This window comes from Takifugu flavidus, unplaced genomic scaffold (genome assembly GCF_003711565.1).
Source record: "Takifugu flavidus isolate HTHZ2018 unplaced genomic scaffold, ASM371156v2 ctg544, whole genome shotgun sequence".
NCBI lineage: Eukaryota > Metazoa > Chordata > Actinopteri > Tetraodontiformes > Tetraodontidae > Takifugu > Takifugu flavidus.
The window spans coordinates 1-14,121 of record NW_026622158.1 but is presented as its reverse complement, the minus strand read 5'-3'; the positions used below and the strand labels follow the sequence as shown (position 1 = coordinate 14,121).

Here is a 14,121-nt window from a genome sequence, read left to right as displayed (position 1 = left end):
GGAAGCTGAAGAGTCGCAGAAACCATCAAGAAATCATCATTTGCCCAGTACTAGCACATGTAAATTAAATTATCAAAAGAGTGTGAAATTAATACTGCGACTACTATTAACACTAATTCATATCAACAATTGTCTTGTCTTTAATGGATGGTAATTATCATCAAACAGTTATTTTATTGAAACTTCACCACTGTGCTTGATTAGTGCCGTTAGTGCCCGTGGGATCTGTATTTTAAAGCAATAAACTACGTTAGGGTGTTTTGGTTAGTTGAAGATTACAAAACCCAGAATAATATTACCTCCTGATACATGTAATGCCATTCTTCAGGTGAGGAACAGACCATTTATCTTCATGACCCACTGACAGAGCCCAACCGATCCAGGTTGAAGTTAAGCCAATGTTTTTAATATGAAATCAAACACTACAGTCCTCCCAGAAAATCACACACAACCAAAATAAAGTCGAAAGTGTCAATGTTGTTTCTTGTTATTGCTGCAGTTTTGCCCAAAGTAATGAGTGCTCTTTAAGTAGTGCTGTTTAAGGATTTTAATATTTTTCTTTCCAGCATTCTCTAATGTTGCCTGCAATAAAAAAGAAAAAACACACTAGGTACCTTAAACATCCCCAAATCTAACATTGTTATGTCTGTGTTATTAACCCCCACCCACCCCACGAGCTACCCCCCACCCCCCACCCCCCACTACTGCTACCCCCACCCCCCACCCCCGACTGCTACCCCCACCCCCCACTACTGCTACCCCCACCCCCCCCCCCCACGACTGCTACCCCACCCCCGCCAACAACACACTCACACACTACATAACTATTCTATTCCATTAGTGAATGAAGGCGTGCCTGAAAAATAGGAGAAATGTATGGAGTTGTGAATGTGCTGTCAGTGTCAGCAGTCAACCTCTCATTGGAAATGAATTTTTCTATATTTGCAGTCTTTCCTTTTAATTGTAGTCACCTTGTGAGTGTGAAAGCCGCAATTGCACCCCTGTGGCTCTCTCACCAGGGTCCTTTGACCCCTCAGCTGCAGAGGGCACTTTTCTATCTGTAACAACAAAAAAATCATACTCTTGTTTCACATAACATAATAGCTGACTAATAAATGTGTGTAACACCCTGCTGAATGTAACAGTTCACCGTGTTAAGTTCTTCCGAGGGATTTTATTCTGCTAATAGTTATAATCTAGATAGATTATATCCTTTCTGTCTATACCTGAGGGAAAAATGTAGTCTGCTATCTGAAATGATTAATGTAGTCGTTTTTGGTTGGTCGTTTTACCTTAGTGTAAAGGTCATGCCACTTCTTTTGCCTGGGAGCAGGCCTGTTGCCTGAAGTTGATGGCCAGACGCCTGTGGTGGCAAATGACCTCAGGCGCGACAGCCACTCTTGGTCATCCATGGCCTTGTGAGTTTTTTTGGTAGACATTTTCTGTCATGTTATAACATAACATAACATATTGTTATAACATAACAAGTAATCAGAAACGACGCACTCCAGCGTACAACTGCCAAAGAAAACAAGCAATTTCATCGGCAGAAATAAAAAACAACCAGCTAAAGCTCCGGCAGCAACTGCACAAACTTTATTGCAAAACTCCCGATGATCAAGTTACATTAGCGTTACAAAATTTTACGGTGATATTTTATGTGAAATGAAAAAAAAAAACGTAACGAATAACAGACCTCAATTTGCGCACGTACCTTGTCAAAATCACGGAGATGTCCGGAATAAACAGCGGGCAGACTTTTTAAAATAATAAATCAACGAGGATCGGATCGATTGACTTTTCCAAAGATGAGACCGCAGTTTAATTTAAGGCGGGGCGTCGAAAGATTGAATGGCGCAGACGATTGGCTGTCGAAAGATTGAATGGCGCATATGATTGGCTGTCGAAGATTGAATGGCGTATGATTGGCTGATGAAAGATTGGATCGGCGACGCGACTGGCTGTTGAAAGATTGAATGGCGAAATGACTGGCTGTCGAAAGATTGGATCGGCGACGCGACTGGCTGTCGAAGATTGAATGGCGCATATGACTGGCTGAGCTTTATAAGTTTTCGCTCGCAGGGTAGCAGCCAAGCTGGGGAACAGTAGTCTGTATAAGATGGGGAAGAAGGGGAAAAAAGGGGAAAGGAAAAAAGGGGGAAGAAGAGAAGGAAAGACAGAAGTTCGAATCCCACCCGGACCCAAAAATGATAGAATTATTTTTGTAGGAATGGTTTGTAAAACTTTTAATTTATAACAAAGAGAATATGTATGTACAATTGTGAACTTAATACAACTATGAAATAGGATGTAAAACTTGCAGTGGAACTCAAAGGGCAGAACAGCCCACAGGGATAAGTATATTAAAAGTAACAAGATCACATTACTGCCTCATCTGCTTCAGCCACTGTTCTTTGGTGAGGGCCTCAGTGTTTGGACAGTATATTTTTCCTTTATACTGGCTGTGGCCAGTCTCCACCGTCCTGAACTGTCCACAAGCTCTACAAGAATTAGCAGTGACCGTCCGGTTATATTTTCTTTTTTGTTTCCCATCCGGGACAGTGGAAACATGGGGCTCTGGAGCAGGAGAAGTGTTATCTGAGGCAATGGTCAGCTGTGGTAACAAAACAAACTGCGGCACAACAAACTTCGGCAGAATGGGCCTCTCTCTGTTGGGAGCTGAGGAATCTGGAGCTTGTGTGACCGAGGACTGAAAGAGGGTGGCTGATGGTCCACTGGAGGCAACTGCAGGCTCAATTCGCCGTACCCCAGCTTGTACCCTCGGTTTTGCCTGTCCAGCTGTATTTGCTGGCATATGGTAGGTGTGCAGCTGGTAAGCTGGGGGCTGGTGTTGGTAGTGTGGCAGAGAGATAGGTTTTGTTTTTGCACAGGGCAATGGGTCTGCTGCCACTGGCCGTGCGACTGGCAGTTGCACACCTTGCAAAAGAACAGACACCTCCTGACCCTTCAGCCGTTGGTTATACCACTGCATTAGGGTGGTCTGGTTCACTACAACAAGTTGAAGGGTTGTCTGCTCCATTAGCGTCCCATTGCCAGAACCAGCTGCCGGATCTTTTTGTAGTCCTGTAAAATCAGAGACCATCGAGATATGCTGTGTTGTCCTCTTTTTTGGGGCTCGTATGAATGTTGCACAGCCTCACGAAGATGGTCTCAATCAGGCGACAGCAGTTTGGCCACTGAGCTGGTGAACCACTTGAGCCAAGAACACACCGTTTTGTGCTTTCCACCCCAGGAGTGAACACAGCCTTCTTTTTAGGTGACCTGAACCGTCCAGTTAGCAACCGGTCCTGATGCCTTGCAGCATACACAATCCTGTCTTTGTCAAATTTGTCAAGATTCTGCCACAAACCCAGAATGGTGCTAACTTGCTGATTGTTCAGGGTCAATCCTGTCTGCTCTCGTAGCTCCACCAAGTATTCAGCCAGTTCATCTACACGGTCCATTCCAGGAATGTTGCGGTTGTCTACAGCCTGGAAAATAAAAACTGATATTTAGGTTCTGTGGCATCACAGTTTCCTTGTCACTACTTAAATTCTTGCAGACAGACAGACTTCAGGGACCCGACGAGAACCCAAATGCGACACCAGAGTTCGACGGAACACAGCTTTATTATCAGGAATAGACAGCAGACAGGATTCACCGGGGAGCCGGCAGGATAGAATAGTTGGGGAAGTTGGAAGGTGATCTATAGATCGACTGAGAATTTATTTATTTATCACTTACATCCTGTTGTGAAGAGGACATGGAAGAAGGAAGCTGGGGCTGAAGCAAAACTGTAGATGACTGCACGGCTGAAGGTGGAGGAGGCACGGCTGAAGGTGGAGGAGGCACTGCTGAAGGTGGAGGAGGCACTGCTGAAGGTGGTGGAGGCACGGCTGAAGGTGGAGGAGGCACTGCTGAAGGTGGAGGAGGCACTGCTGAAGGTGGAGGAGGCACTGCTGAAGGTGGTGGAGGCACTGCTGAAGGTGGAGGAGGCACTGCTGAAGGTGGAGGAGGCACTGCTGAAGGTGGTGGAGGCACTGCTGAAGGTGGAGGAGGCACTGCTGAAGGTGGTGGAGGCACTGCTGAAGGTGGTGGCACTGCTGAAGGTGGAGGAGGCACTGCTGAAGGTGGTGGAGGCACTGCTGAAGGTGGTGGAGGCACTGCTGAAGGTGGAGGAGGCACTGCTGAAGGACAAAGAACAGCTGGAGGAGGGTAGATTTCTTTGATGGGATTAGAAACCATCAGATCCACAATTGTTGCTTCACTTCCCAAAAAATCCTCAAATCCCTCATCTGGATCTTTTGGCTCCTCAACATCTAAGTCCTCCATCAACTGGGATGTCTCCTCAGAATTGGGGTGCATGTCTTGTAGAGGTTCATTATTCTGCCTCAGCAAGTACTGCACCCCAATGAGTTCTCCTGACAAATATTAAATTGGGAAATTTTGAATAACAGAACCATCCCAAACTCAAATAAAAACAATGCACACAGGCACTTTTGACACTACCTGTGTATTTTGCAGGTGGTGAAAACCCTGGAATAAGTTTCCTGCCAAACACCTTCTCGTAGTTGCTGTTCACACAATGAACCAACTCCCCTGTGTACGTGCGCAAAGTTGAAGGTTCAGATGTGACAGCAGCAGCGGCCCGGTCTTGATTCCAGCGACTGAGTCCTTCCAAAAGGTAGATTTGGTAGTTCAGCAGGTTCGCACTGTTCCCTTGAGAAACAAGTAAAGGAAGTAAAGTGTAAGAGATTTCTGATAAATGAGAAAAAGTGAAGAGTTACACACAGAGAACACTATTTATAAGGTAATAGTCAGAACACCAAATCACTGTGGCTCATAGGCCAACAACTTTAAAAGCAAAACACCATTAAATCCCCTGGCCTGAATTCTCATTATAAAGAGTGATCATGAACATTTAGCACAAACCTGGAATGATCGATTTCAAATGGCAGTGAAATGATTCCAGAGACGTGGAACCCCTGGCACAGCGGAATGTTTTTAATACCACTCCTCCCTTTCTGGTGCTCCCAGTCTCCGTGTATAAAGCCAAGCCAGGAGGGTCCTGGATGCACCTCACATGCCGCCTTTGGATGCGCCAGATGTGCTGCATCCTAACAGTGTCTAGAAGAGGAACACCTAGTGCATCATTCCCCTTGCCACTCATGAGCTCCGTAAGAAGCTGATCAAGGAGTTGGATGGATGTCTCCTCTCCACGGGTCCGTCTCCTGCAGTGCAGCGCAAGCTCGTCTTTTTTAATATGTTTGTCCAACTCCTGGTCAGAGAGAGCGGGCCAGCCCTCCTGCAACAGTTGTGCCTTCTTGGCCCTTCTGAGCTCCGCCACATCTGTTGCATCCCACTCAAATATGCAGCTGACATGCGTGCCATGAAGGTGGGGTACAGCTGATGTGCATCAGTAGTACATCCCACTGCCAAACGACGCATGAAATGCCAAATGTCTAGACGGACAATCAAATTTGGCCACCGCCCAAATTTGGCCTTGATCTTGGTCTCGCCCACCTCTTTACAGCAGCCGTTGTCCACATAAAGTGCAACAGGAGGATCCACCCCTGCGCTCTGGTACCTGAGGAAGTCATGTTGGTGCATTTAGTTTTTCATTCTGAATCCATCCATATGTCACTTTCATTTTTTGCAATTCTGTTAAGCATTTTAGAACTCGTTCTTTTAAATAGCTAATAGTTCATCAGTATTGTCATTATTACCTGTCCATCAGGCCTGCAGCCATAAGATCCAATGCTGGACCCTCACTGGCTGTTAGGACACTAATGAGTACCTGACCCATTTCGTTCCCCACAGAAGTCAGCCACCGGGCAGTGCCCTTGGCCGTTCCACTGAGCTTCTTGGTGATCTGAAAATTCAAAAACCGTCAGAACATTTATGTAAAGATTGAGTGTATATTATTTGGAAGATGAGAGCTATTCAAATTCTAACCGTCTTAGTAGAGTCCATTTTTAAAATGCATCCATAGACTGAAGTTATCTTAGCCTTAATATCCTCCAGCCTGTTCAGGATATCTTGACTGTACACAACAAGGAGCCACTTATAGCTTGGTAACACCGCTGATACTGGGGGCTCCTGGAAATGGTGTTGCAGCAGTATCGAGGCATCCATGAAAGCTGCACACTCTGCTGTGTACCGAGCAACCCGCTGGAGCCACTCCTCGCTGTGGTTCTCCTTTAGCTGGAGAATAATCCTTGATGGACTGTTCCCTAGGCCACGCTCACGCAGCTGACGGATCACTCTGATGTCACAGGCATATCTTTAAAAAGGAAAAAAATTATTCTCTCTTTCTCCAAACTACATTTTGATGTGTAAATATGTGTAGTGAGTGCATATGCATGTATTTGTGTCGTGTACCTGCGTGTCAGGATGACCCTAAACTCTGAGCGGTGCTCCAGGTCCAGCTGCTGGAGAATTGCCTGACTCCATGACAACTGGCTAGTTCTGCACTTGGTGCATATCAGGGTCTCTGTGACCAAGTTGTAATAGCGGTCGACATCAAGGACCTGGCGCACTCTCTTGTGAAGACCACCGCTGGCCAGTGGATGCCCATTACATGCTGGCTTTAAGCAGAGCAGCCGTACCTTCCATAGCCTGTACGGCATCCACAGCAGCAGAGACTGTGCGAAGAAGAAACGGCAAGGGGTTGGAGCCTGGTGGTACACCAGAGATGACTGTGGAGGGTAATACCACAGCTGAAGCTGGTCACGCAACTCCAACTTTCCACCTGAACCAACCCTGAACAAAGCTGATGACACCCACTTGTGGTCCTGCTGTGGCATTGTCTTTGGCCACAGCAGTGGGAGAGCAGCAGAATGCTCTGGCTGAAAGGGGTTCTGTTAAAGTACAGCAAAACAAGGAGACCTGCCTTTTAAGACTCATCCCATGCAATAGTTTAAGGCAAAACAAAAGTATCATCACTTTTCTATTTATGTTGAGTGTTTTTACCAGGTTGCTCACAACAGTATGATCCGTCACAGGCTGAGCAGGTGCTGGTCGCTGCACAGGTGGTGGTAATGGGGAGCAAGGAAGGTGTCTGGGGATGCGGAAACAGTTTGGACGAGACGGGGAAGGTTGATGAGGCTGCTTTGGCAATGGGACAGGATCAGGAGATGGGTAGATGGCTGAAGCTGCCCCAGGACCCTCATGTCCCGATGCAGTCACTGGTACCTATGGGGTTTAATAGATGTGACATGTGATATTGTACATGTTATTATTTGCTACTGTCATACATTTGTATGTACATGCCAAACTTCATAATATGTTCTTATATTCACCTGGGAAGGTTTTCTGGAAACGTTCAGGTTTGGCTTTGCAGCTCTCACATGTTTTCCACCAAACCTTGATCTTTCAAACTTAAAATAACATATATCAAACTCATAAAACATATCAAAATCAAAAGCCTTGGAAATTAGAGGCAAAACGTTGCATCGCTATGTCATAAGATGTTTTTATGCTTGAAGTAACATTTGGAGTAAGTAACTTTGACTAGAAATTAATATCAGTATGTTAAATTTACCATTGAAATATTTATCCTCGACCTTATTGGAGCAGTGGAGACATCAGTAGAGCTGACTGGACTTCTCTGCGGAGGAGGAAGGGTGACTGATGTGTCACCTGCATGGGTTGTTACTGGAACAACAGAGGGTATCTGAAAAATACAGCACATACAATGAGTCAGTCAGGCATACGTATGTTAGCTGAACTGAATTAAATAATTGCAAGAGAAAATGATTTGGAGGGCTTCATTTAACACACAGAGAACGAGTGGGTGCAAGACTGCTGACACTGATTGATGAAGAGAACATCCGAATCAACAGTGGATGCAGACGTGCTCTGGCCAACAATGCATGTTGTGGGCAGCAGCAGCAGAAGGAGGAAGCGAAGTGAAGAGTCGCAGACAGAAGAAACCATCAAGAATAGATCATTTCATCAGTTTAGTAAGTACTAGCACATGTAAATTAAATTATCAAAAGAGTGTGAAATTAATACTGCGACTACTATTAACACTAATTCATATCAACAATTGTCTTTAATGGATGGTAATTATCATCAAACAGTTATTTTATTGAAACTTCACCACTGTGCTTGATTAGTGCCGTTAGTGCCCGTGGGATCTGTATTTTAAAGCAAAATAACTACGTTAGGGGTTTTGGTTAGTTGAAGATTACAAAACCCAGAATAATATTACCTCCTGATACATGTAATGCCATTCTTCAGGTGAGGAACAGACCATTTATCTTCATGACCCACTGACAAGAGCCCAAACCGATCCAGGTTGAAGTTAAGCCAATGTTTTTAATATGAAATCAAACACTACAGTCCTCCCAGAAAATCACCACACAACCAAAAATAAAGTCGAAAGTGTCAATGTTGTTTCTTGTTAGCTGCAGTTTGCCCAAAAGTAATGAGTGCTCTTTAAGTAGTGCTGTTTAAGGATTTTAATATTTTTCTTTCCAGCATCTTCTATAGTGTGCCTGCAATAAAAAAGAAAAAAACACACTTGGTACCTTAAACATCCCAAATCTAACATTGTTATGTCTGTGTTATTAACCCCCACCCACCCCCCCACGACTGCTGCCTACCCCCACCCCCCACCCCCCACTACTGCTACCCCCACCCCCCACCCCCACGACTGCTACCCCCACCCCCCACTACTGCTACCCCCAACCCCCCACCCCCACGACTGCTACCCCCACCCCCGCCAACAACACACTCACACACTACATAACTATTCTATTCCATTAGTGAATGAAGGCGTGCCTGAAAAATAGGAGAGATGTATGGAGTTGTGAATGTGCTGTCAGTGTCAGCAGTCAACCTCTCATTGGAAATGAAATTTTTCTATATTTGCAGTCTTCCTTTTAATTGTAGTCACCTTGTGAGTGTGAAAGCCGCAATTGCACCCCTGTGGCTCTCTCACCAGGGTCCTTTGACCCCTCAGCTGCAGAGGGCACTTTTCTATCTGTAACAACAAAAAAATCATACTCTTGTTTCACATAACATAATAGCTGACTAATAAATGTGTAAACACCCTGCTGAATGTAACAGTTCACCGTGTTAAGTTCTTCCGAGGGTTTTTATTCTGCTAATAGTTATAAATCTAGATAGATTATATCCTTTCTGTCTATACCTGAGGGAAAAATGTAGTCTGCTATCTGAAATGATTAATGTAGGTCGTTTTGGTTGGTCGTTTTACCTTAGTGTGTAAGGTCATGCCACTTCTTTTGCCTGGGGGAGCAGGCTGTTGCCTGAAGTTGATGGCCAGACGCCTGTGGTGGCAAATGACCTCAGGCGCGACAGCCACTCTTGGTCATCCATGGCCTTGTGAGTTTTTTGGTAGACATTTTCTGTCATGTTATAACATAACATAACATATTGTTATAACATAACAAGTAATCAGAAACGACGCACTCCAGCGTACAACTGCCAAGAGAAACAAGCAATTCATCGGCAGAAATAAATACAACCAGCTAAAGCTCCGGCAGCAACTGCACAAACTTATTGCAAAACTCCCGATGATCAAGTTACATTAGCGTTACAAAATTTTACGGTGATATTTATGTGATGTGAAATAAAAAAAAAACGTAACGAATAACAGACCTCAATTTGCGCACGTACCTTGTCAAAATCAACGGAGATGTCCGGAATAAACAGCGGGCAGACTTTTAAATAATAAATCAACTCGAGGATCGGATCGATGACTTTTCCAAAGATTGAGACCGCAGTTAATTAAGGCGGGCGTCGAAAGATTGAATGGCGCAGACGATTGGCTGTCGAAAGATTGAATGGCGCATATGATGGCTTGGCTGTCGAAGATTGAATGGCGCATATGATTGGCTGATGAAAGATTGGATCGGCGACGGACTGGCTGTTGAAAGATTGAATGGCGCATATGACTGGCTGTCGAAAGATTGGATCGGCGACGCGACTGGCTGTCGAAAGATTGAATGGCGCATATGACTGGCTGAGCTTATACAGCTTTTCGCTCGCCGGGTAGCAGCCGCAAGAAAATGGCCCTTTGAAGTTAATAACAACTCAAACTTATTTTCTTGAAAAACTATTCTGGTGGAGGTTGTCCATTTTGCTTTGTCACAGTCCAAACGTCAATGTTGGAGCAGCCTCCAATCCATTCCCCCCAAAAGAAAAGGCTATATAGCCTATGAGGTCATTCATCAAATCTGCCTAGAACGGCTCTGGATGAGAGGTGAAAAACGTCTTCAAAAAAATCAAAACAAGATTCAAACTCCGATAATAAAATCAAGTTTTTAAAAGCAATGTGCCATGGCCAGGAATCGATCCCAGCCGGTGTGCGGGCCAGTCGAGAATCGATGTGTAACAGACAACCTGATTGAAACCTCCTGAAGACCCCAGAGGGAGAGTTCGAATCCCGCTTTGGGCATTATCAAACGGAAGATATTTGATTGAAAAATTCACCATCATAAAAAGTTTTAAAGAGCAAAAGCAGTGTCTGTGAGGTTTATGAGCCACAAATGCTGCTCTTTTTAGGAGCACAGCAGTCATTAAACTGTAGTTTGTGTCATAGCATAGTTTTATTGACAAATTCTAAATTGCAAGTAGCAGATATGAACAGGGAAATGCTACGTTATCTGCTTATCTGTTACAAATATTCTGATGAGATAGGTGGGGAGTTAATTCAGTTGGGGATAGACAGATGGAATATTAGTGTTGTTAGTATGATACTTGAGTTCTTTAGATATTGTTTTCAATTCCGGACTCTGCCGCCTTGAGTTGGCTTTTGCGAAGACAGAAATGTTGACAATAGTGTGGACCAAAGTGGGAAATTCAATTTTATTTAAACACAAACACACATACACAGACACACGCACGCACACACACACGGAGTGAGCCGTGCCACTTACGCCGACACGTTTGCATTTCATTTCCATTCCGTTCTGTCTTGGTTTTCTCGGTTGAAGCATTTCACACACACCACTTTTTACCATAGCTTCTTATTGGAATACATTGTAGCCGACATGCACGGCATGGCCAACCGGCATTTATGTTACAATTAGTTCCACCCAAGTAAACAACGCGCGTCATATTGCCTCACCGTGTCACCTCCCGTCTGTTTTAACATTGCCCAAAGAATCACACTCACACTATGGCTGTTTAAAAGCATCAAGGTTTATTTGTTTGTCATTTATCAAAAGCACCAATATTTCAATAGCTCACCAGCAGGACATACTTCCTGGTTCGGGGAAACCGATGGACTGTTCAATGATTGTATCCATGGATGGGTTTCGCGAGGTGCTACGGCACAATCTATTTTAGCGGGGGTGTTTTAGAAGAGTAAGTTGAACATGTATTTTACTATGCACTGGGTGGTTTTGATGGTGGAAATTTGTTTTGGGCGTTTTACGCATATTTTATATTTTCTGTTCGATTGTTATTTTGAGTTTGTAAATGTATTAGTTAGCGTAATAATTTTGATAATTGGTTTCACCTGTAGGAGGGCTACAGCTATAGAAGCCCTGAAGTAGACCCCAGACGGGGTGGGATGTTGAGTTGGTTGGTTGTTATTTTGGAGAAAAAAGAATTGTTGGAGAAAAAGTCAAAGTTGTGGTGTGTAAAAGTGTGCAGGGTCTTTATGTTATTGTATGGATTCAACCTGGCATCTTCTGACACCACTTTATTTTTGGAAAATAAAAATCAATTTTTGGAGTAAAGAAGCTCCCGTCTCCCTCTGTCTCCTCCACCGCCGATCATCCTTGCGACACACACACACACACACGCTCATAAAATATTAAATCTAAAACGATGTACAATAGTGCAACATTAAATCTCAATGTTAGAAGTACTTAAGAAGTGAATAACATCTGGCTGGATAATTATCAGGAACACTGGCGGCCTCTGCTGACCCAGTGGAGGAGTGCAAAAAGCTTACAGCACCTGGTATTCCCAGGCGGTCTCCCATCCAAGTACTAACCAGGCCCGACACTGCTTAGCTTCCGAGATCGGACGAGATCGGGCGTTCTCAGGGTGGTATGGCCGTAAGCGAGAGCAGCCGCAAGAAAATGGCCTTTTGAAGTTAATACAACTCAAACTTATTTTCTTGAAACACTTATTCTGGTGGAGGTTGTCCATTTTGCTTTGTCACAGTCCAAACGTCAATGTTGGAGCAGCCTCCAATCCATTCCCCCCAAAAGAAAAGGCTATAGAGCCTATGAGCGTCATATCATCAAATCTGCCTAGAACGGCTCTTGGATGAGAGGTGAAACGTCTTCAAAAAAAATCAAACAAGATTCAACTCCGATAAATGAAATCAAGTTAAAAGCAATGTGCCATGGCCAGGGATCGATCCCGGGCCGGTGCGGGCCAGTCGAGAATCGCTGTAACAGACAACCTGATTGAAACCTCCTGAAGACCCCAGAGGGAGAGTTCGAATCCCGCTTTGGGCATTATCAAACGGAAGATATTTGATTGAAAAATTCACCATCATAAAAATGTTTAAAGAGCAAAGCAGTGTCTGTGAGGTTTATGAGCCACAAATGCTGCTCTTTTTAGGAGCACAGCAGTCTATTAAACTGTAGTTTGTGTCATAGCATAGTTTTATTGACAAATTCTAAATTGCAAGTCGCAGATATGAACAGGGAAATGCTACGTTATCTGCTTATTCTGTTACAAATATTCTGATGAGATAGGTGGGGAGTTAATTCAGTTGGGGATAGACAGATGGAATATTAGTGTTGTTAGTATGATACTTGAGTTCTTTAGATATTGTTTTCAATTCCGGACTCTGCCGCCTTGAGTTGGCTTTTGCGAAGACAGAAATGTTGACAATAGTGTGGACCAAAGTGGGAAATTCAATTTTATTTAAACACAAACACACATACACAGACACACGCACGCACACACACACGGAGTGAGCCGTGCCACTTACGCCGACACGTTTGCATTTCATTTCCATTCCGTTCTGTCTTGGTTTTCTCGGTTGAAGCATTTCACACACACCACTTTTTACCATAGCTTCTTATTGGAATACATTGTAGCCGACATGCACGGCATGGCCAACCGGCATTTATGTTCAATTAGTTCCACCCAAGTAAACAACGCGCGTCATATTGCCTCACCGTGTCACCTCCCGTCTGTTTAACGTTGCCCAAAGAATCACACTCACACTATGGCTGTTTAAAAGCATCAAGGTTTATTTGTTTGTCATTTATCAAAAGCACCAATATTTCAATAGCTCACCAGCAGGACATACTTCCTGGTTCGGGGAAACCGATGGACTGTTCAATGATTGTATCCATGGATGGGTTTCGCGAGGTGCTACGGCACAATCTATTTTAGCGGGGGTGTTTTAGAAGAGTAAGTTGAACATGTATTTTACTATGCACTGGGTGGTTTTGATGGTGGAAATTTGTTTTGGGCGTTTTACGCATATTTTATATTTTCTGTTCGATTGTTATTTTGAGTTTGTAAATGTATTAGTTAGCGTAATAATTTTGATAATTGGTTTCACCTGTAGGAGGGCTACAGCTATAGAAGCCCTGAAGTAGACCCCAGACGGGGTGGGATGTTGAGTTGGTTGGTTGTTATTTTGGAGAAAAAAGAATTGTTGGAGAAAAGAGTCAAAGTTGTGGTGTGTAAAAGTGTGCAGGGTCTTTATGTTATTGTATGGATTCAACTGGCATCTTCTGACACCACTTTATTTTTGGAAAATAAAAATCAATTTTGGAGTAAAGAAGCTCCCGTCTCCCTCTGTCTCCTCCACCGCCGATCATCCTTGCGACACACACACACACACACGCTCATAAAATATTAAATCTAAAACGATGTACAATAGTGCAACATTAAATCTCAATGTTAGAAGTACTTAAGAAGTGAATAACATCTGGCTGGATAATTATCAGGAACACTGGCGGCCTCTGCTGACCCAGTGGAGAGAGTGCAAAAAGCTTACAGCACCTGGTATTCCCAGGCGGTCTCCCATCCAAGTACTAACCAGGCCCGACCTTGCTTAGCTTCCGAGATCGGACGAGATCGGGCGTTCTCAGGGTGGTATGGCCGTAAGCAAGAGCAGGTGCAAGAAAATGGCCTTTTGAAGTTAATACAACTCAAACTTATTTTCTT

The 14,121-nt window shown here is 44.1% G+C and overlaps 2 protein-coding genes and 2 non-coding genes across 5 annotated transcripts; all 4 read right to left on the bottom strand.

The window, feature by feature from the left end:
- Nucleotides 1-3,092: 3,092 nt before the first annotated feature.
- Nucleotides 3,093-4,844, bottom strand: LOC130520823 (uncharacterized). Its single transcript, XM_057024544.1, has 4 exons — nucleotides 4,835-4,844; nucleotides 4,510-4,719; nucleotides 3,745-4,421; nucleotides 3,093-3,491 (listed from the first exon to the last, which is right to left on the bottom strand). The coding sequence occupies exons 1-4, from the start codon at nucleotides 4,842-4,844 to the stop codon at nucleotides 3,093-3,095; spliced, it is 1,296 nt and encodes a 431-aa protein (XP_056880524.1).
- A 75-nt stretch (nucleotides 4,845-4,919) lies between these two features.
- LOC130520824 (uncharacterized) lies at nucleotides 4,920-7,430 on the bottom strand. Of its 2 annotated transcripts, XM_057024547.1 has the most exons (7): nucleotides 7,302-7,429; nucleotides 6,973-7,194; nucleotides 6,382-6,860; nucleotides 5,956-6,283; nucleotides 5,727-5,872; nucleotides 5,524-5,587; nucleotides 4,923-5,127 (listed from the first exon to the last, which is right to left on the bottom strand). In XM_057024547.1, exons 1-7 carry the CDS (start codon nucleotides 7,410-7,412, stop codon nucleotides 5,080-5,082), a joined length of 1,398 nt encoding a protein of 465 aa, XP_056880527.1. In that variant the 5' UTR covers nucleotides 7,413-7,429; the 3' UTR covers nucleotides 4,923-5,079. The 2 variants fall into 2 exon arrangements, with proteins under 2 accessions (XP_056880526.1, XP_056880527.1); XM_057024546.1 differs by having other exon boundaries at nucleotides 4,920-5,587; nucleotides 7,302-7,430.
- A 4,495-nt stretch (nucleotides 7,431-11,925) lies between these two features.
- On the bottom strand, nucleotides 11,926-12,044 carry LOC130520826 (5S ribosomal RNA). The gene has a single exon (XR_008949069.1). It is a non-coding gene; the product is annotated as a 5S ribosomal RNA (ribosomal RNA).
- Nucleotides 12,045-13,944: 1,900 nt separating this feature from the next.
- On the bottom strand, nucleotides 13,945-14,063 carry LOC130520825 (5S ribosomal RNA). Its single transcript, XR_008949068.1, has one exon. It is a non-coding gene; the product is annotated as a 5S ribosomal RNA (ribosomal RNA).
- Nucleotides 14,064-14,121: the final 58 nt, after the last annotated feature.